This window comes from Fonsecaea erecta (genome assembly GCF_001651985.1).
Source record: "Fonsecaea erecta strain CBS 125763 chromosome Unknown Scaff1, whole genome shotgun sequence".
NCBI lineage: Eukaryota > Fungi > Ascomycota > Eurotiomycetes > Chaetothyriales > Herpotrichiellaceae > Fonsecaea > Fonsecaea erecta.
This window is the reverse complement of record NW_017387244.1, coordinates 77,475-99,428: the sequence shown is the minus strand read 5'-3', so window position 1 is coordinate 99,428 and position 21,954 is coordinate 77,475. Positions and strand designations below refer to the sequence as shown.

General features: G+C 53.4%; 6 protein-coding genes across 6 annotated transcripts; 3 read left to right on the top strand and 3 right to left on the bottom strand.

Annotated features, from left to right (window-relative positions):
- Positions 1-11: 11 nt before the first annotated feature.
- AYL99_00026 (hypothetical protein) lies at positions 12-1,847 on the bottom strand (the record flags this gene model as incomplete). The annotated part of the gene is made up of 5 exons (XM_018831542.1): positions 12-284; positions 343-667; positions 726-1,197; positions 1,249-1,579; positions 1,644-1,847. 5 exons carry the CDS (start codon positions 1,845-1,847, stop codon positions 12-14), a joined length of 1,605 nt encoding a protein of 534 aa, XP_018697421.1.
- A 2,681-nt stretch (positions 1,848-4,528) lies between these two features.
- AYL99_00025 (hypothetical protein) lies at positions 4,529-6,362 on the top strand (the record flags this gene model as incomplete). The annotated part of the gene is made up of 5 exons (XM_018831541.1): positions 4,529-4,610; positions 4,658-4,689; positions 4,747-4,826; positions 4,875-4,956; positions 5,007-6,362. The coding sequence occupies 5 exons, from the start codon at positions 4,529-4,531 to the stop codon at positions 6,360-6,362; spliced, it is 1,632 nt and encodes a 543-aa protein (XP_018697420.1).
- Positions 6,363-7,249: 887 nt separating this feature from the next.
- On the top strand, positions 7,250-11,140 carry AYL99_00024 (hypothetical protein; the record flags this gene model as incomplete). Its single annotated transcript, XM_018831540.1, has 2 exons — positions 7,250-7,317; positions 7,426-11,140. The coding sequence occupies 2 exons, from the start codon at positions 7,250-7,252 to the stop codon at positions 11,138-11,140; spliced, it is 3,783 nt and encodes a 1,260-aa protein (XP_018697419.1).
- Positions 11,141-13,643: 2,503 nt separating this feature from the next.
- Positions 13,644-15,557, top strand: AYL99_00023 (hypothetical protein; the record flags this gene model as incomplete). The annotated part of the gene is made up of 2 exons (XM_018831539.1): positions 13,644-13,706; positions 13,776-15,557. 2 exons carry the CDS (start codon positions 13,644-13,646, stop codon positions 15,555-15,557), a joined length of 1,845 nt encoding a protein of 614 aa, XP_018697418.1.
- Positions 15,558-16,551: 994 nt separating this feature from the next.
- Positions 16,552-17,381, bottom strand: AYL99_00022 (peptidyl-prolyl cis-trans isomerase; the record flags this gene model as incomplete). Its single annotated transcript, XM_018831538.1, has 4 exons — positions 16,552-16,738; positions 16,815-16,921; positions 16,977-17,146; positions 17,285-17,381. 4 exons carry the CDS (start codon positions 17,379-17,381, stop codon positions 16,552-16,554), a joined length of 561 nt encoding a protein of 186 aa, XP_018697417.1.
- A 1,071-nt stretch (positions 17,382-18,452) lies between these two features.
- On the bottom strand, positions 18,453-21,202 carry AYL99_00021 (hypothetical protein; the record flags this gene model as incomplete). Its single annotated transcript, XM_018831537.1, has 2 exons — positions 18,453-18,848; positions 18,902-21,202. 2 exons carry the CDS (start codon positions 21,200-21,202, stop codon positions 18,453-18,455), a joined length of 2,697 nt encoding a protein of 898 aa, XP_018697416.1.
- Between the last annotated feature and the right edge of the window lie 752 nt (positions 21,203-21,954).

Below are 21,954 nucleotides of genomic sequence, written 5' to 3'. Positions count from 1 at the left end.
CCTTCTTCATTTTACTTTACTTCAACGTGCTCACGCTCAATGATCTCCACGGCGCCCTTCTTGTCGCCGCTCCCCACCGCATCCTCGTCGCCGGCATTGATCTCCTGCTTTTGGAGGATGTCGTTCTTCACGGCGTGCTTGCCGTCGAAGATGACGCTGACTTCCTCGAGCGTGATCTTGGACGTCTCCGGGTACGTAAAGTACACCACCACCCACGTGATGAGGATGATGATGTTGATAATGACGTAGTACTTCCAGCCGATGTTCTTCAAGGCCACAGGGTTCTATTGATAGTGTCAGCTAATGCCAGGGGTGTCGGTCCTGTCAAGTCAGAGGACTTACCAAGTAATTGAAGCCGGTGATGGTCGCCTGTACTAGCAGGTTCTGCGTACAGATGAGCTTCGGCCGGATGTCGTAGCTCATCACTTCGACCGTGTATCCAGTCAAGATGCCGTTCCACGTCGTGGCATAAAAGGCATTGAAGATGAAGATGAATGCAATGACTGCCGGGCCAGCATCCTTGACTCCATCTTGCACGTACAACGCGCTGCAGATCGTCCATGGCAAGAATCCGCAAAACAACATGCCAGTGAGGGAGGTCAAGAGCATGGCTCGCCGACCGAATTTGTCAATCACGTATGCACCCCAGAATGCCCATCCCATGTTCCTACAAGTCATGTCAGTACTTCATTCGATCCCGCCTTTCCCAGAAATCTGGCACTCACCACATGGTCAGGCAACCGTTAATGATAGATTGGTGGCGGGGGTTGGTAATGCCGATTCCCTTCAGGATAAGGACGAGGTAATAGCCGATGATGGTCTGTCCAGTGGCCTGGCTGAGAATGGAGCAGCTCACAACAATCCAGGTTCTGTGGCGGTTGCCCGGCGTGCGGACGAGGTCGAGCCAGCTCCTGCTCCCGTTCTCTTTCTCGTAGGCTAGTGTCTGCACGATCTCATTGTACTCGAAGGTCGCAAGGGGATCGGCTTCATTGCCACCACAGTGCCAGTCCACGAGGGTCTTGAATGCTTCCTCGTTTCGGCCCCGTGAGCAGAGCCAGCGCGGGCTCTCGGGGACCCACCAGGTCAGAGTGACAGAGATCAAAGACGGGAACATCTGAATCAACGATACGCTGCGCCAGCTCCAGTCGCTCTGAATGGAGAGGGTTCCTAGGGTGATCCAAGCTGCAATGGCGGCACCTGAAAGTCATATCAGCAGATGCGACAAGTTCCGTTCGCGACACCCCTCACCGAAGTAATACAGAGTGTTGAGCAGTGTCGACAACTGAGCGCGGTGGGTCGGGTGCGAAAGCTCTGAGACAAGCATAGGGGCGGCCGTGTACTCGAAACTCAGCCCGAGTCCGATAACACATCGTGCCACTGCGAACATGGCGATTCCTTGCGCGAAAGATTGTAGAAAGACGCCAACGATGATGATGACAGCTCCAGATATAATGGTCAGCTTCCGGCCAATCTTCTCGACGAGCCACCACAGAAAGAACTGCGAAATGACACCGCCGAGACCTTGAGTACCATTGAAGATTCCAAGCTGAGCACCTGTTGGATGGTGAAAGTAGGATTGCTATACTCGCAATTAGCAATTAGATGGGTCCAACGATCATCCACGGTTCTTGGACGCCACATACCCAGTACGTCAATGTCTGCATTCCATTCATAATGGAACCGTCAAGGCCGTTCGTGGCCTGCACGATGAGCACCACGCAGAGCCAGCCATAGAGCTTCCTGAGATGCTTGTACTTGTACCATGGCTTATCCAACAGTTTCTGCACGTCAATGGTTGTGTCTCCTCGCTTCGTCCCGATAACGATCTGGTTCTCCTGGCGAGCCATGTTTGCTTCGGGCAGTGCTCTTAACGAACTTGCAAGAGTACCTGAAGGATGAGAAAGCAATCATCTGCTTCGGGGATTCTACCACGTCCTTCTGGCACACATATCAAGCATTCGAAACCGCCCAGTCGACGATCTCCCCCACATTTCGAACTGCCGCGTCCGGAGACTCTCCGCAGAAGTTTTCCGGGGGTTAATTGCAACAGCCTAGGACGTCCTTTGCGGATAATATTTAGGCTAAAGCGCCTCCCACTGCATGATAGACGGTGCACGAGGAAGGGCGGCAATGTTCTTAGGCTTTCAGTTGAGAGATATTTGGTTGTCGAGGCAAGTCTTCGCCTAAGGGGATGAACGGGATTGGCGGATCGGGAGAGCAGCCGAAGTTGTGGCGCCTTCGTCGGCGTCGGTGAAGCTGTGGTAAAAGCGAGGCTGATAGTCAGTGGCTAAAAGGATCAAGGGTGGCACGAGAAGCTTGTCTGTAACAGAGAGATGCCAAAGTATCAACCTCTTCTGGGATACCGGGACGCCTTCGTGGCCTGATGATTGAAAGAAAGCAGAACGCCGAAACACGTGAAGTTGGAACTTTTGCAATCTGGGGAAATGGGGATTTTGCCCATTCGGCATCCTCCTAGCCTTGAACACTAGCCTCGCTCCACAAAGGTCGTTCCCCCCCACGCGGAATTGCGTCGAGGAGGTGAAAGAATCTGAGTCCATAGTCCCATGGAAAACATCGAGGTCGGAATTTAGCCTGAAGACGCGGAATTTGTGTCAAATCTTGTGGACGGATAAGTTGCTAGTCTGGCACATAGCAGAAACCGCTCCGGCTATGGCCCTGGTTGAATGCCAGCAGTAGCCTACCGAGAGTTGTCTGCCATATTAACCAACCGCCAGGGCTGATACCGCTCGCGGCTTCCTCGGCCAGATCAAGGGCCTCAGCTTGTTCGAAGGCGAGCCGAAATGCAAGGACAGACGACAACCACGTGGCGATACTCGCAGCCAGCCTTCCCAACGAGTATCTGGAGATGGCCATCTACTCCGATCGCGACCACTTTCAGCATGGAGGGCCTCGGCAAGCCGCCGCTGTTAGGTTCTGGAGCAAAGACCAATGGCCGAAACTCGGCTCGCTAGTATCTCGTATGACTTCAAGGGAAATACCCATGCTGTCGGTGCACGAAGCGCCATCGCCTCCCTTGTTGGTGGCTGACCCGAGGGCGTGGTCCAGTATTTGGAGAAATCAGTGGCATGCTTGCAGTGGCACGCATGCAGGGATATAGTCTGGTTTGGTCTCACTTAAACACAACAGGAGGCGTACCATGTGCTTGAGTCCTTTGTCCCTGTTGTTTGCTTTTCCACCTTTAGGATACGCCACCATGTCGCTCTCTGTCGTACTTTAGCATAATACTGTTAGTGCGTAACAAAAGGCGGAGAGGAACCTCAAACCATCTATGCCCCATGCTTCCATTACTACCACATTTTCATGACACATTCGGCACAGAGATCTGACGAAATGGCTCCGCCAAAAAAGAAGGGGCGAAGAATGCGTTACGCTGGAACAGTTTTCGCTGATTCGGTCAGGACGGCCTTGGAGAGAAAAGGCATGCCTCTCGATATAACATACCTCCTTTGAATGACGCTAATGATCCCGAGGGGATTTATGATATCAGCAGTACCGTCCGAAAGAGGGGGTCCTTTCATCTTGACGTTTGTTGACGTGACGTCTTGAAAAGTCAGGCCGGGACGGTGGAACGTGAACGAAAGACATCAGAAGACACCGAAACCTGGCATATGCAGGCTACTTACATCGAACCCATAAGACACATCAATTTTATGTCTGCGTTTGTGTCAATGATCGATCTCCGCGGAAGTTGCTGCACAGCATTTGTAGGGAGGAGCTGCATTGCGTTATCGCATCATGGCCCGGCCTGCTCCTCCAGTATACATCCTTTACTCAGTTGTTAGATCTTAGGAGGACGTGCTCATGCCCTCTCCAGTCACAGATGAGGATCATTTCAGAGTGAGTCTCTTCTAGAGCCGACGGACGGGTCGAATTCCCTTCTCCCGGTTCTTTCTGTCGAGGTAGTCCAGAGAAGAGGTTGGCGCTCTGAGACGGCCGCGGTGGGTGCATCTAAATGAAAGGCGTCCGTTGTCAAGAGAGGAATAGTCTTCATCTTAGTGCAGTGTATTCTCATCTGAGATTATTAACTTCTTCCTCTTCACCAACTAGCAGACTAGATTCATCCCAGCGCCAGATGACGCGGGCTTTCTCATGATTCAAGCAGTTCCCCTCTCCAGTAAGGACAAGAGTGTTCAGTTGTACCAACCAAGTAAGGTCACTTACCTCAAGACGATGGCACAGTACCCTACTTCACTGTCGATTCGTCACTATACAAACGAAGTGGTGAGAAAGGGTTTTGAAGGTCGACGAGGTTTGGAGTCCGGGGACATCGGCTGCGCCATGATTGGTCGAACCGCAGAACAACAACTGAGGCTGCGGAACCCCACAGATTACGGAGTATCTGGCATCACAACGCCAGGGGAACAATTTCGACCAGCTGCTTTCACCGTGACATCGCGATACACTGGGCTCAGGAGCTGTCTCTCCCAGGCAAGGCCATTAAAACACTTCCCGTCTCCATTTCTCCTCCCAACCCACCCTGACAGTCTTACCCACACCGCCAGTAAAGATGGACTTCGAAAGCCTAAAGAACCAGGTTAGCAATTTAACGCTGTACGACCTCAAAGCTGGCGTCCGCAAAGTTCAAAATGGTATGTCAATCTTCTGGCTGCTAGGGGAGATGCTGACGATGATGAAGCTGTCATGAACTTGACCGAGATGGAGGCCAAGGTCAGCCGCTTGTTCCCTTGAATTAGTTCTCCAACATGACCCTTACCTTTAAATCAGGTCCGAGAAGCTACAAATGGAGATCCATGGGGGGCATCTGCGAGTCTCATGCAGGAAATCGCCCAGGGCACACACAACTAGTCAGTCTCGCACCCCTACCCTTTGGAATCGCTGGCTGACTACCCCAGCCAACAACTCAACGAAATCATGCCAATGATCTACAAACGATTCACAGACAAGACTGCGGAAGAGTGGAGGCAGATATACAAGGTACGTGCCTAAAAACCCCTCGAATCCTCACCGTGCTTATGCCAGAGCAGGCCTTGCAACTCCTCGAGTTTCTCTGCAAAAACGGATCGGAGCGAGTCATCGACGATGCCCGGTCGCACCTCTCCCTCCTCCGAATGCTCCGCCAGTTCCATTATATCGATCAGAATGGCAAAGACCAGGGCGTAAATGTCCGAAACAGATCTGCAGAATTGGTAAAACTATTGAGTGATGTTGATACCATCAGAACAGAGCGGAAGAAAGCACGCGCAAACCGTAACAAATACGGAGGAGTGGAAGGCGGAATGGGGATCGGTGGTAGCTTCTCCAGTGGTAGTCGATATGGCGGCTTTGGCAGCGAGACTGGTGGCTTTGGAGGTTACCAAGGCGAGGTCTACGGCGATGGTGGAGGCTTCGGTGGTCGTGACACCGACTTTTCGGGCACTCAGCGACGTGGCGAACAGTTTGAGGAATACGACGAGGCAGACGATTTCGAGGCTCCACGACCGACAAGGAGCACCACTACACGAGTAACGGCACCGACAACCACCGCGAGACGAGATCCGCCAAAGCCGAAAGAGCCTGAGCAAGATCTCTTCGATTTCGGTGACGAACAAACCGCGGCGAAGCAGTCGAACAGCAAGGCACCAGCAGCCCAGTCGAGCGGTCTGGATGATTTTGGTGGCTTGCAAAGCAGTACAGCCAACGATGACGATGATTTTGATGACTTTCAATCGGCCACCAGCCCAGCGGCGACACAACCCGTATCCAATCCCTTAGCTGGTATTGCCCCCCCTCCGACGACCTCGACTACGACGTCGGCCACGCAATTTGCAGCTCCAAAGCCAGTAGCTCCTGGACAGGCTGCCGGTCTCAACAACATTTTCACAACTGCGTCACCCGCGCCATCGGCGACTTCTTCGATAATGACACCGACGTCGTCAACGTTTTCACCGCCGCCTGTGCAGAAACCTACTCAGCCTATACAACCTGCTGCGTTCAGACCTTCTGGACCGAACTATTTTACATCCGTGCCCATGTCGACAAATTCGCAGCCGACTGCCACGTCGAGTGGATCCACGCCTTTGGGCGGAGCCACCCCCTCATATACATCCTCCACTTCTGCAGCATCACTGGGTAAGCCCGTTTCCAAACCAGCGGCTGGCAAAGTTGGCGATGCTTTTGGAGACCTCTGGAGTACCGCAAGCAGTAAAGCAGGGGTCAAGGGCACCACTGGGCCGCAGAAGGGACCAGATCTAGCGAGCATGGCTAAGGCAAAGAGCCAAGCAGGAATATGGGGAGCAGCATCAGTAGCGAGCTCGACCACCGAAAGGCCTGGCGGCCTGGCTTCCAACCCTAACAAACCCACCACACCCTTGGGCAATGGCCTGGATGATTTGCTTGGGTAGATGAAAAAGAGAAGTCCTTGACTTGACCACAGACACGAAAAGAAACGTTCACAGCTTGATCAGCAGACCTTTTGGTGATTTGCATAGATCGGAAAGATAATTGTTCGCTTGTTTGACGCTGCTCGGCGATGACAGATAGTCCTGGCAGATTCATAATACCGTAAACGAATTCGGGGTCCCGTGCGATCCGACATCCGGGCGTCTGCCACATAGTCGAGGTTTACCAACATGATCTATATGCAGTTTGCGAGGCGGGAAATTTGAGGCGGGAAGACCAATAAATGATGGTGGGAGCCAATGCGAGTGAGACAGGATCGAGGAAGACCCGGAGTTGTGTCCAATCCCTTAACGGGGCTGGTAGTTTGTCTGGGGCACCGCCCAGGAGGCAAATGTGGAATGGGAAACTGTGCGTAATGATAATACGCAGCAGAGGATGGGCAAGCCCGAGCCAGGGATGCTCTCCAGATATCGAGTATCATTAGTGGTTGAGCAGTGGCGGCAGTGGCCCCTACGCAGTAATATGTGTAGTTGACTGTGTCCCCCCTTCAACAACACCTCATCCCAGTACATATACTCCATATTACCATCTGATTATCCTCGCCACTACTATTATTCTATATTCATAGGACTGACCGTTTTTCTCATTCTCGTTGCTCCCTGCTCGCCGCTACCTAGCTGTCGTCAGACTCTCAATCTCGACGAAGCACCTCGTTTGCCTTTCTCGGGGAACGTCAAGAGGTGCATAAGTTCAGTCTGCCCGCCGCTAGAGCTGTGCCGCTGCTCCCTCCGTCATTGTGCATACGCTTGACTCCTTGGTTGATCGACCTTGTCGCAATCGATTGCGGCAACAAACTCTCCAATCATCACGAGGAATGGCGGGGTGAAAGATGGAATCCCTCTCCCAGAAAGGCAGAAAGCAATCGACTAAGTCGCCTTCGCCCATCCATCTGGCAATGTAAGTGGCTTTCCAACCTTTGCGTCTAACTTTCTCTGCGTTTCCCGCCTCCTACTCCTCCTCCTCATACTCTTTCGCCCCCGCCGTCGATGCTAACATGACAGAAAGACCTGCCCACAAGCGCTCCAAGAGCGCCAGAGTCCTCAATCTTCTCCGCAGCGACACCCTTCCTCGAGAAAACGGTTCAGACACTGAGTCGCCCGTGACGACCACCACCTCCACCACTGGCCCCTTCTCCTCGACGTCTCCTTTGACTCCGAGCGAGGGCCCACGACTGAGTCCATTGTCTCCGACCACCACCAGAAACTCTCAGCTGGCCATGGAATCGAACGAATACTCCCGGGAACCAGAATCGTCCCACCACCTGCACCCCGTTCCTTCAGGCATCTCTTCCGGCCAGGGAGGTTCGATCGAGGACTCGGTCCGCACCTTTCGAGTCTTCGAAGTCCTCCGAGGCAAAGACACTGCCGCCATTTCCAAAGCTATCACCGAATCCATACCCTCTCCTTCCAATTTGCAACCGATTCCCGGCACAACAATACTCCACCTAGCGATCCAATGCGCAGAACCTCAGGTCGTCGAGCAGGTGTTAAGAGAAGGCAAAGGCCTCGATGTCAACGCACAGGACAAGGAAGGCAATACCGCTCTACACTTGGCTGCTCATCTCGGCCGGGCACCTGTCGTCCGAGACCTGTTGGAAGTGCCCGACATAAATGATGCCCTCGCGAACAGGCAAGGCAAACTACCCATCGACCTCGCTCGAACTCCGGAGATCTTTCAACAGCTACAGTTGGCGCGTTCAATTTTCCTTGACGACAAGATCAAGGAAATACATGCCGCGTTGGGCCAAGGTGATTATAAGAAGTTCGAAACCATTTTGACAGAGCCGCGGGTTGAGGGCACTTTGGATGTGAATGCGTTGGAGTTACCGACTGAGCCTGCGACAGTCCAGAGCGGCGGAACGCTATTGCACGAGGCGGCACGCAAGAAGGATATCCAGTTGGCCCAGATCTTACTGTTACATGGAGCTGATCCTTTCCGTCGCGACCGTAAAGGGAGGCTTCCGCAGCATGTGACCCAAGATGATCGGACAAAGGCCATCTTGAAGAAGTCGCCTGCCGCCGCTGCTGCTCAGCGAGGCATACAAGAAAAGGCGATTCTGGGGAACAGCCCATCGCAGGCTAGAACAGGATCTGGATCCAGCGATGCGACTAAAGACGCCCGAGAAATGAAGGGATATCTCAAGAAATGGACAAATTACACGAGCGGGTATAAGTTACGGTGGTTTGTTCTCGAAGAAGGGGTTCTCAGCTATTACAAACATCAAGATGACGCTGGCTCGGCTTGTCGAGGAGCCATCAATATGCGCATCGCAAAACTGCACATGGATCCGCAGGACAAGACGAGGTTTGAGATTCATGGCAAGTCCTCAGTCAAGTACCATTTAAAGGCCAATCACGTTGTCGAGGCAAAGAGATGGTTCTGGGCCCTCAACAACGCCATCCAATTCACAAAGGATGAAGCCAAGGAAGAAGAAAAAAGGCGTACCCTTGACGGCGAAAGCTTTCGACATACCCGCACCGATACATCAGATACTCTCAGTGCAGCGGCCAGCAGATCGAAACATCCTGCTCAGTCGCTAGGAGTTGCGGGAAGCTCTTCCAAAGTAAGTTTCCGTTCCGATGTGGAGGGTGGATCAGCATACGACTCGTACGATGCGAGCCTCCAAGGCGAAGAGCTTCAAAGGCTGCCTACCAATGCCGTTGTCAATATCGACGCTGAAGAGGATGCCGACGGTGACGACGCTAGCAGTCGTGAAGTCCACCAGCCGGGAAGTAAAGACGCATTCAATATCACCGCACAATCTGCCAAGCTACAACTGGACCTGCTGGCAAGAGTTTCCGACGCGTTGATCGCCAGGCAATCATCCCAGGCAGACACGACTCTATCCGATCCAGATGTCGCGCAGGCTCTTCTCACCTATCAAACAGCCGTTAACAGCCTCAATGGCTTGGTTGCGGACCTACTCAAGATTGCTCGAGACCGTGACGCTTATTGGCAATACCGGCTAGATCGAGATGCAGATGCCCGGAGGATGTGGGAAGAAAGTATGGCCAAGATTGCTTATGAGCACGAAGATCTTAAGAAGTCCATCGCCGAATCGGAGGACAAGCGTAAGCGCACGAAACGGGCTCTGAAAGAGGCCCTCGAGGGACAATCGGTGCCCGCAAGCCGTCCGGGCTCCATGCTCCAACAAGAATCGATGGACCATGTCCAATTCGCAGAAGCGGTTGAGAATCAACTTGACCTTCGGGTAGAGGCTCAAATCTCGACGAGGTCACGACGGAAATCCGTCACTAGAGATGGCAATAGACGAAAATCAATCATCGCGCAACTCACCAATCTCTCTGACTCCGAATCTGGAGATGATGAAGAGTTCTTCGATGCGATCGGCGAAGGCAAGGTTGAGGTAGTCGAGCCGCCTCTTCTTAGTCCTCCGCCTGTGCATGTCCCGTCATTATTGGAGGAAGAAAAAGAACCTTTTGTCGACGAAAGGGCCAGAAAGCAAATGGAAATTGAACCCTCTTATGCCGGATACGAAGGGGGAGTTCGCGAGCGACTGAAACTGGATGCTGACAATCGTCCGAAGATTTCACTCTGGGGTATTCTTAAGTCTATGATAGGCAAAGATATGACCAAGATGACTCTGCCGGTTTCTTTCAACGAACCAACCTCTCTTCTCCAGCGTGTTGCTGAAGATATGGAATATGCCGATCTCCTCGACATTGCAGCGGACCGCCCGGATGCCACTGAGCGTCTCGTGTATGTCGCTGCATTCGCGGCCTCGGAATACGCCAGCACAATCGGGCGCGTTGCGAAGCCGTTCAACCCTCTTTTGGGTGAAACGTACGAGTACGTCCGTCCCGACAAAGGATATCGATTTTTCATTGAGCAAGTCAGCCACCACCCTCCTATCGGCGCTGCGTATGCAGAATCTGCGCGGTGGGACTACTGGGGTGAGTCGGCGGTCAAGTCAAAGTTTTACGGCAAGTCATTCGACATCAACCCACTGGGGACATGGTTCCTGCGCCTCCGTCCTTCAAGCGGCGGTCCGCCCGAGCTGTACACGTGGAAGAAGGTTACCAGTTCTGTGGTAGGCATTATTACCGGAAACCCAACAGTGGACAACTATGGCACCATGGAGGTCAAGAACTGGACCACGGGCGAAGTCTGCATTCTTGACTTTAAACAACGTGGGTGGAAGGCCAGTTCGGCTTACCAAGTCTCCGGCAAAGTGATGGACGTCAATGGTGTCACAAAATGGAGTATTGGCGGGAGGTGGAATGACAAAATCTACGCTCGAGTCACCGAGGGATTTGAAGACGAAGCGGTAGGAGATGGTCGCTTACACTCGAGCATGGGGAGAGGGACTCAATCCGATAGACAGCAGGCCTTCCTCGTCTGGGAGGCACATGCGCGTCCACAGGGAATACCGTTCAACCTCACCCCGTTTGTCGTCACTCTGAATGCTATCAACGACTCCCTGCGTCCCCACCTCCCTCCCACCGACACACGCCTGCGCCCAGATCAACGTGCCATGGAAGACGGCGAATATGAATTCGCGGCGACGGAGAAGAATCGTGTCGAGGAAAAACAGCGGGCGGCGCGTCGCCAGCGTGAGGCCGCAGGTGAAGAGTGGAGACCCAAATGGTTTGAGAAAAAGGTCGATCCCATCACTGGGGAAACCTATTGGGAGCACAATGGCTTGTACTGGAAGAAGAGAGCCGAAAAGGATTGGGCGGTTTGTGATGATATCTTTTAGCGGGAGCAGGATGAAGAATGGGAAGCAGAAAAAGGCAAAGAAACATTGTCTGCGCAAGAGAACTATACGAAATACCCAGAAAAGGCGTCGTACCTTTGGACCCGGCAGCAGCTACAGCAAATGCCTCATATCCGCGAGAAGGATGCCTTCTTTTGGTCGATCTGTTTTCTCAGCCTTGACTCTCCCTGGAAGACTGAGTATAAAGCGTTGGCATTGGCTGTCAGGTGCCAGGGTATTCATATACGAACATGAAGTTGATTGTATTTATATACCAACAATATCCATACCATCTTGAGCTATGCTATTGATGGGCCGAGACAAAAGACTGGGGCGTATTGAGAACTCAATTTCTGCTCGGTATCTTCATGGGGCCAAGGGGCTGTGGTCCCTACCCAGTCAATCAAGATCATTGTCATCTCACAGAACAGCCGGTCAGGGGTTGCTGGACTGATTGAAACAGACATGTCCTACTCGCCCAGATCACAAGGCTGAGGTTCATCCTGGGAACCAACACCTGTCCCTGGTCGTTCAGTCAGCATCTTATTGGATACACTTGCAGCCTATGCTTCTCATTCTGTTCTGTATGTCACGTACGGGCTGCGGCCATTGTTATCTTTGCAAGCTACTCAGGCAAGCCTCACAAAGACCGGCGTCACCGATGGTTAGGCTGAAAACCAAAGCAGCCTCGTGACGAAGTGGAATTTACGTCCTGCTTTGAGCCGACGCTTTTACAAGGTCACCATCGAGGGATGTGATGGGTCTTCCACGCGAGAACGCCTCCGGAGCACTCCCCTTTCGAACTCCCGACAGGCTCAACCGAGCCACGACGCCTTGCTCAGGACAGAGCACTACATCCACCGACGCATCTTAGCGACCTCCTTTAAAAGGACAGGAACAGTGGTAGGCGAATAGTCGGATGATTGACTCTAACCGAAAAGGACTTTGTGGGCTTCAGCTATTATCTGCGTGCCAGAACCACTGCTTCGCAAATCTTGAGCGGCTTGCCTGCATGGTCAACTCAGCCTGAAACTGGTTTGAGTCGGGCTTATGGCAGGGCGACCTTGCTTGAGCATTTGAGTCCATCTCATGGCCTCAGCCATCCGAGACAGGACAGCGGTGCTTTGGCGACCTTTTCGTTCTCTTCCATTATTACGCCCTACGGCAGATGACCAGTACAGATGTCGACGGTTCGAAAGCTGCCGGGCATGCTCCGGTATGCAGGCTGAAGGTGCAGTAGTCGCCCACCGAACAGCCAGCAAACCGAGGCGAGTTATGGAAAGAGCTTCATATTGTGTATCTAACGGGCTTACTGGAGAGAGGATGGCGGTGCGGTAGCTGCAGAGGTAGAGGCACTGTGGACGCAAAGAGAGACCTCGATGGTGGCTGTAATGTGGGGGAACATCGTGTTCAACAAGTGTCTAAGGGCAAGCTAGCTGAACCAACATATCATATTGCTCAGACCCCAGGCGATCAGAATTCCGAGAAGGTGCATGCCCTATCTTCCAAGCCGTCGTCCAGCGATGAACGCGAAGGCTGCAGCACATGTGCAAGCAGTCTCATGGGGATCTTCTTCTCCCAGCTGTCTTGTCCAACCGACAGACAAACCATCACACCATGTCCTCTCACGACGTTCCCAGTACCGAGGCCAGATACAGAGGCCAATATACCAGCACCTAGTTTAGGCCTCTCGGGCTTTCCTGCATAGGTTTTTCTCTTGGGCCTGAAATAGCGGAGCACCCTATTCAAAGCTCAAAGGGCTTAATGTACGTACAGTTCTGCACATACATGTTCTCTCGCCCTTCAGCCGCGGTCATGGACGGGCGGCTTGCAAAGAAGTCCAGCGGCCCGTCCAGAGGAAACTTGTTTCCGTTGATGCGGATAGGACGAACGAAAAGCCCGGCTGTCCCACTCGCACGGCTTCTGGGTTTATCGTTGTTGGCCCATGTGGCTGCATACCCATGTTTCGTCTATTTTCGGCCCCCAAGGAGCCACCTGCGCGCGCAGCAATAATACGATTTGTCCAGTGTGCTACTTGTTTGACGCTGGCGCTAGCTCCAGATCGAATGACACGGCAATTCCGGAGCCTACCAACGTGAGGCTCCCAACGAGGTGGTCGACGCTGTGTGTCTCCTTGGCCACACCAGCCGTCCCGGGACAGGGGTATCTTTGAGACATTCCGAGCCTCGTTTGGTTCTACACTACTGGGCGCTTTCGGCAAAGTGCGACCAGATACTGGCTTGACACGGCTCACAGGGGTGGGCCTGAGGCGTGCCGCTCGCTTCAGCAGACTGTCAAAGGGCCTTGGCCATTGCTTCAGCTACTGTACTCTGGGACTCGGCCGATTTGTGCAACATTGGCCTCATACTCCATTTACACTACTATCTTTATATACTGTGGCGAGTCTGCCGACTCTGTGCAGTGCAATATGTCCGCTACGGAGCCTCACGGCCTTCTTTGCACTGAGAAGCCGCCACTGCTTAGCCTGCCTTGAAGGCTGACAACAATGACCTCAAAACCATCTGGGGAAGTCACCTATGAGCTTCTGGGATATGGAGAGATGTCCAGGGTGAGGAATATCTGCCCCCGATCAGGTCTGACGATATCGAGCCCCCCTTCTAACCCTTTTGCTCAATAGGTACCGCCGCCCGAGGAGCCTGTTCGAAGCATCCGCAGCTTCATCTGGCACAATCCGACGATTCCCATTGTTTTCGGTATCGGAGCTGCCTTTGCGGTGGGATGCTTTGCGTTCACGCACTGGCTGGGCACGCAGAAGTTCATCTGCCCCGAGTGGGCGCTCGATTGTTCAGTGTCCGAGTTCCTGGCCGAAGTTGTGGCACATCTGGGCCAGGTGCAAGGGATCATCACCGCCGTCTACACCGCGTCGGTGGCTATGATGGCTTATGCGACCTTTCAGGTGGCAGAGACGACACTCTGGCCCGCTCTAACGCAAAAGACCTTCTCGATGAGCGACATGGACCACTATCTGGCCTTGACGCGGGGATCCCTCACGGCCTCGCCACGGGCGTTGTGGCATGCTCGAGGGCTCGGTCCACTGGCAGTCCTGTTCACCGCAACAGTCATTGCACTTCTCCAGTTGGCCAACTCCATCTTCGTCGGACATGCGTACTCGACCACGAATGTCACCACGACGTACTACAGCAATCATTCGGACGGCGGTGGCATGGGTCTTCCCTTCGATGGCTTCCAGATGAACCCTCCGGGGTTACTCCCCGGCGCAGCTGGAGACGCCGTGTCGGTTTATACATCCTGGGCCAACGGCCTGAGCAGCGAGCCTATGCCCGACCAACGCAACTTCATAATTGACCGCGCCAACCTGTCCAGGGTGGGGGCGTTCTCTGCGTACGCCATCGAAAAGCACACCATCATCTCGTGCTCAGCCACGCCCATCAATATCACCTCGGAGTACGCCGACATGTTCACCGTTCAGGCTAACATGTCAGCCACGGATCTGTGGATCCGGCAACAGCCCCAGCTATCGTTATGGGTGGACCGGTGGAGGAATCTCAGCGACACGAGGGCGGTCACGACAATGGTGTTTGTCGCCATCAACGGCACGATCGAGGGCGGCTACAAGAACGGGCCAACTGAGGTCATGTTGGAGCTGGGATACGTCGAGGGTGTCTCGTCCCTGGCGTGTGACATCGACGTGGAGCTCCAGGACAGCGTCGTCTGCACGTGGAAGGACCAGTCCAAGTGCCCGCCGCCAAGCATGACACTCTCCAAACTCGAGAGCCTGGCCCAGCCGTGCGCCGGCTGCATCTCGGTCTGGCTCGCTGCCGCCGTGGAGGTCTACGGCGTGAGCATCTACGGCACCCAGCCCATGTTCTACCCGACGTTCACGGACCCGGGGGTGCTGGCGCCCGCGCAGCTGGGGAACCTGACGGCCGCCTTGCCCGTGGCGTGGACCAGCGTGTCGACCAGTCCCACCTCGTACAACTGGTCGCAGAAGATGCTGCGCAACTTTATCGAGGTCGGCTCGGGCGCCATGGCCATAACCATCATGCGGCACTTCCCCAACGAGAGCGGCATTTTAGAGTCAAGACTGCCCATGCTGCGTCTAGACGCGAGCCGAAGCTGGCTCCTGTTCCTTCCCCCAGCGCTGGTGCTGGTCAGCATCGTGCTAGTAGCCGGGCTAAGTGGCTTCATGCACGCCGAGGCGAACCTGGCTCACGTGCGCCGGGGCACCACGAGCGAGATCGTCGTCAACAGCCAGACCGAGGACATCAAGTCCGTCGTCAATGAGGCGAGGAAGTCGGCCACTACCCGCGACGCCTTGTCGCGGTTGCGTGTCCGGTACGGCGTCGTTGCCGAAGGCAGTGCTGGACTGGCGCGCGGCGACCGTGTAACTCCCTTTCAGAACGGGCCTAGCTGGGGAACCTCCTTCTATGGTTTATAGGACGACATGTAACATATAATAATCTGCTGCTGCTGTACAAGGGGGTCCCATCATGTACTTGGGCTCAATGAATGAATGTCTCGAATAGTTCTTTCGTGGGCGGACCCCAATCTCTCGAAATGCAAATTCCTCCCTCCACCTTGGCTCTGTCAGGTCGAATGAGGCCAGCCTGTAGGGAATATTCTCAAAGTCCCCTTCTGCTAAAGAAAATGGAAAGTATGGCCGATCTCAATATTGTCTCTCTCCTCGACAGGCAGTGAGATCCCCCGAAGCACCGATTTCTACAGGCCTCCCGTCCGCTTTCGTCACAAATCAAAAACACGGACTAATAATTACAGTAACTAACCGAGGAAGAAGAGGCTGCCACGACGTGGCAAAGAAGACAAACAGATTCGATGTAGTATGATATGATGGCTTTATTGATGAAATCACACTTATGTACAGTAGCCTCCAGGGCCAGGACTTAGACAACCAAGGAACTGGGGTTTTGTTAGGACAGGGAGAGGGAATCAAGGACTCATAATGAATCTACATGCATCCGAACCGAACTTGAATCCACATTGCCAATTTCCCACATCCGTTGAGAGCCCGGGACATGACTCTCTTCCAAAGGGTAGGCAACTTGGATTCTAGTGAGCTGTGTCATCTGAAAGTGGGCGAGGAACGACAGCCCTGGCTATTGTGAGAATAGTGGATAGTAAAGGCGCAGGCAAACAGGCACTAGTTTGTGACAAGCCCTCGGAGAGCCTCCGTCAGGAAGACGAGAAAGAAGACTCTGAGAAAGTATACATAGCTGGGATGAAGATGGAGGTGATCAACTTTTCATTTGCCTACTACTTATGCTGGCGCTGTAGCTGTCGGTGGCAAAGCACGTTCTTGTAGACATGATCTGCTCATGCTTGTTGGAATTTGGACTCTTGACACTTTTGGCCTCCTGCAAACTGCGCTCTTAGACTAGAGTGTGCCCTTCCAAGACCACGGATGTGGTAGTATTCTAGGAGGCACCGCAGTCGACAATGGTGGGCTTGACCTCATGTTTAACTTGACCAGACCCAGAACCAGTCCCCTCGAGCTTCTTGACGATCTCCAAGCTCGCTGCGTCGGCAACCTCACCGAAGACAACGTGCTTGCCATCCAGCCACGAAGTGACAACGGTGGTGATGAAGAATTGAGAGCCGTTACTGTCGAAAGCCAGTCATGTCAGTATCACATTTGACCCAAGGCACGGAAACAGGCAAAAACAGCGGGCGTCCTTACGTGTTGGGACCAGCATTGGCCATAGACAAGATGCCCGGCTTCGTGTGAGCTCTCTTGAAGTTCTCGTCCGCGAACTTCTCACCGTAGATGGACTTGCCGCCAGTGCCCTGTGCTCGTCAGTAAAAATGTCCGCCGTTCCACCGTCTTTGAGGAGCGACTGACATTGCCACGAGTGAAATCACCACCTTGCAACATGAATTGAGGGATGATTCGATGGAAGGAGCTGCCCTTGTAACCAAAGCCCTTCTCGCCGGTGCAGAGGGCACGGAAGTTCTCGGCGGTCTTGGGCACTACATCGTCGTAGAGGTTGAAGTTGATCCTACCTCGGTGAGCTGGAGATGACAGCAACCAGTTAGCCAACAATCTGATCAAACAGGCAGTTGAGACGGAAGACGTCCACGGTGATGACGAGCAGCAGGGCGATCGTTGGAGCGAAGAGAGTAAAGTAGTGAACGGCAAAAGGTACTTACGAGGAGGAACTGGCTTTCCAGCGCGTTTGGCATCAGCTCTAGCTTTGTCGAGCGGCGCGTCGGTCCACTCGACCTCGAACCAAGCGGTCATACCCATGGCTGCAGAGGATGAGGAGAAGAGTCTGGCAAACGAGGTGGGTGAGGATGGAAGGCGAACTGAGAGATGCTGTTGAAGACGAAAGGAAGATGAGGATGGCGGGGTTAATAAAGTGTGTCGAAATTTGAAGGAACTGACAGCATGGCGGGGGAGCGACATGGCTGTTTTTCCAATGAGGGGTGATCTGCGGCTGCGTGGTGCGGTTGGTGCCAGTCACTGCCAGTGGTGCAGCGTTGGACGGTACCCGGAGGGTGGGAGGAGTGTCTAAAGGATGGAAATGGGGGCCTGCTACTCGGTAAAAGTGCTGTGGCAATGTTGGTGGAAGCTGCACGTGATTGTGGCAAAGGCAAAAAAAGCTGCACAAAAAATCATTCAGTCAGCCCACCCTCACCCGCTGCACATGTTCAAGCGAAGGCCATCATCTCCAACCCAGGCTGGGTGGTGACGTGCTGTGACACTCACCGGCTGGTCGCTCTGACTTCCTTGTCTTCCCACGACGGACGTTCAATGTAACGACGACGACGGAAACAATGCCCAACAAGTGAATGAAGAAGTCTGCGGTAGTGACTGAGTATGGGCTACCACAGCTCTTGTGAGCAAGAGCTAGAATATTGACCTGGCAAATGTTCAATCCGCACGACCGAGTGAATCAAAGGTCTGTCCGTCAGCAAGAAATGCTATCCCTCCGGGAGTGCCGAATTATTGATACACAAAGTATTGTACAATAAGATGCCGACAGGATGAGCTTGTACGTCCAGTTGGAGATCAAGCTGAGAGCTTGCTGATGGGAAGATAATCACTGAAATACCCCTTTACTACACCGTACTGGGGGCTGCTTAGCTGGCTGGCTACGCCTCTTTGGATACCCACTGGCAGGAAAATTTATCCTCTGTCTAACCAATCAACACAACCGACTGGACATGAGGGAAAAAAGGGGGGTCTTCAGGTTGATTATCCTCAGACATCTCGGTCCGGACAATGCATTCCATTACTATCTGGCAGCGTGCCTGATGATACATCACTATCTATCTGCAGGTCGATGTCCCCTCGCCGTACTACGCGTAGGAGCGGTCAGCTGAAATCATCCTCGCCGCCTTTGACCGGACCAGCTTCAATCGCCATAACTCTAGATACCAATTCCTTGGTTTCCCGCGCGATCTTAAAGGCAAGGGGAGGAAGTTGCTGCAAAAATTCTTTGTCTTCCGGAGGCTCATTGCTTGCCTGCAACACCTGCTCTCGACAGTCTCGTAAAATCGACACGATCGGACTTGATTTCTCTCTTAAGGTGCCCTGGTATGAGGATGGCTCGTTCCCAGTCCTGTCCACTGAGTTGACAATGTTTTCAATCGTGGCAGAAATGGTCGTCATATGATTTCGGATCGTGGCCATGGCCTCGTCTTGCCGAATGGTATCAACCAGGGAGGTGATGGATTGGACTAATCCATCAGTCTGATCTTCAAGGTACATCTGTGCACTCTGGGTCAGCATCGCCAGTCGTCCCTGTCTACACTCGCACTTACCTTGAGATCCTCAAGATCAGCTTCCTCTTGAGTGGTCCCATAGTCCGATTTGATGCCGAGTCCGGTACCGTTCACGTAGGTTGAACCACCGCGTTGAAGAAGGCCTGAACCGGCTCGATTCGAGACATTTCGCGTTGCCGATGGGGTACTGAGGGCGCTATAGATGCTCTCGACTTCGCTCCGCCTTCTCAATGTCTCAGCGATATTAAAATATCCGTTGCTCTGCAGCGGTTCCAATGTCGGTTCATCATCATCTTCCAATTCCCCGGCGGGTGTAGGGCGAATCTTGACAGTGTGAAGGAGGTCAACAACGGCTGCCGTCAAATGTGAAGCGGCAGCATCCAAAAGACTCAGTGGCGAGAGCCCACTAGCTGAAGCGAAATTCTTCGAAGCTGTGATCAAGTTGTTCGCTGTAGCCGAGACCTTGGTCTTGAGCTTGGCCCGTCGCTTGGCCATTTCGTCGTCCTTTTCTGTCGATGACCCAGCATCAATGTCTGACGTGATCCCGCGCACTGCCAACACCACCGTTTTCATGTGGTCAAGTACAGCTGATGGACTGTCAGACCTGGCAATTTGAAGTAGCTCATCAATCGCGATCTGAAATTTGGTGACATGAACATCTTTGACCAGTCCTTCCCTGTCCTGCAGAGCCATGGCGTGTTGGCTCGCATCGGGTCGGGCAATGTTGAGCCCCAGCGAGCTAGCGCGGACACTGCGAAGTTGTGCTTTGGCCTTCACATAACGGGCTTTCCAATTCTTTACTTCCTCTTCGAGTTTCTGGACATCGACCTGCAGCTTTTCTTCTCGTTCAAGGCTGCCTCCGCCTGATTCCGCCATCGCCCTCATCTCTTCGAGGTATGCCTGACCTTGTCTGCTAACTTCCTCTGTCAGCTGCTGCTGTTGCGTCAGTTGTTCTCGTAGAAACCCATGGTCCTGATCCAACTTGAGGAATTTGGTCTTCCAAAGCACATTCTCACCGCTGTAATGTGGTGTTTCGGCTCTGAGCTTTTCGATCTCCTCCTTGAGTGACCTGTTCAAGCTTTCTGCCTCTTCAAGTTTCTTCTCTAGATCCTGTTTCGTAATGACCCATTCTTCGTTTTGTCTTTTAATCTGGCGCAATTCCTCATCCTTTGATTCAAGGTTTGTTTCTAAATCAGAGACCTTTTCTTGCAATTCCGCAAGGCTCGGCAGATTCGGCTTGGGATAGTTCACGCTAGCAAGACTTTGCGATGTCGCAGATGTATCCCTATCGCTCCTTGGGCTAGTAAGAGAGCTTTCGAGCCCAAACGCATCACTAGATCGATCGTATTTCGTGTCTGTGGTCTGGGAATCGTCCTCGTCCTCGACCATCATACTTTTATTGGGCGTGATGGTGTTGCTCTGAAATTGTCTCGCCATTGGTCGGCCATAGTCGCTGGGTGGGGGGAGATTCTCAAACTGAGGGAGACTAGATACCGACTCTTGTCTCTGAGGATAATTCGGTGCACCCGAGGAACCGAAGGACTGGGTTCTGGGCGGCGCACCAAAGCCATTGGGTACTGGAGGGCCATCTCTGGACGAGGCGGTGGGACCTCTGGATTGTGAACGGGCGCTGTCTCTTCTCCCCCCGTCGGGTCTCGCAAACTGCGGGAATCTGCGCTCCAACTCGCAAAAGACGTCAGTTGACAAGTCGCGAAACCGAGGTGTCTGCAACGACGAGAGCTTCTGCCTGGCCTGGTTTCTCTTTTCGTGGAAATCGGGTCTCGGTTGAAGAAAGGGGGGAATGTTTTGTTGGCGGGGTGGGCGTCCAGGAAGGGGGGCTGAGGCTTGTCTCCGTTGTAACTCGTCGAAGACATCGGTGCTTAGTTCGTGGAACTGCACGGGTGAAAGTCGTAGGAGCTTATCCCGAGCCTTGTTAGGGCGTGGAGGAGCCTGAGAACCACCCTTGAGAAAACCCTTCAGGATTGTATAGTGCTGAAACAGCTCTGCCTCCATTCTCCGATATTTTCTGCTTTGTTCGTCCGAGATGGTGCCATCGCTGGACCGGGAATTGGCGATAGAACCGGCGCGTGACGACCCTCGCGAGCCAGATTCGGACGGACGACGCTGTCCCATGGCGTCCAACGACGGAGGAGTGAAGTTCATCCCGGCATTTGGGGGAGGGCGCATCGAGGGCTGAGGTTTGGAGAGCAAGAACTCGTCAGTCGGCTTTACTGCGAAGGGTCCGTCATTTCGGGGCAGTTGGTTGTAATTGTTGACACCAGACCATTCGCTCGTCGTAGAGACGGGTGACAGTTCAGGGCCTCTCGAAAGCGGCGGCATCGTAGCTTGCATGTTGCGAGCTCATCCACTTCAGTTGTTTGATCGGAATGTTGAGGGGGCGCTCGGTGAGAAAAGATGTCCTCTTTGTTTCTTTTGGACCAATCCGCGCCACTTGGACGGGGACTAGGTATGTGAAGCAGGAATCGTCGGAGGATGTAGCGGGTCAAGGAGCGGACGAGGGCAAATGGCCAATGCGCAGGCGCGACTGGAATTGATGCACTCAGGGATTCAGTAGCCTCAAAAAGATGATCCAGACTGTCCAGCAGACGGCAATGTGAGTGAGTAAACGAGCGTGGTAGAGGAATTAACGAGCGAGCGAGAGGGTTGGAAGCGTGGTCGGGATGGTGAAGACGGGATGACAAAAAGAGGGAAAGTTGTGCGCAGGCGTTGAGTGGTGGTGGAACAATAGTGTATCGCGTGGTTGAAAAGGCAGTCCTGACTAGGGAATCGGACTGGAAGGCGCCTGCTTGGACCGGAGTGTTCTTAGGATTATTATTATTTGGTGCCAATTAATTATTGAAGAGGCGCCCGGCCCTGCCATTCATTGTCCCAATGCCATCTTGTCTCTCCCATCCACCTACTACTGCGTACCTTGGGTATCTAGGTGAATCACATGTGAGATCGCTGTTACACCATTCATTGTCTACCTCCCTACTCGTACATACGTGAATCAACCGTCTACACCACCGCTGCCGGCATTGCATCAAAATTCATTATGTGTCTCTGGCTTCTTCTCTCTCTTATGCAGAACA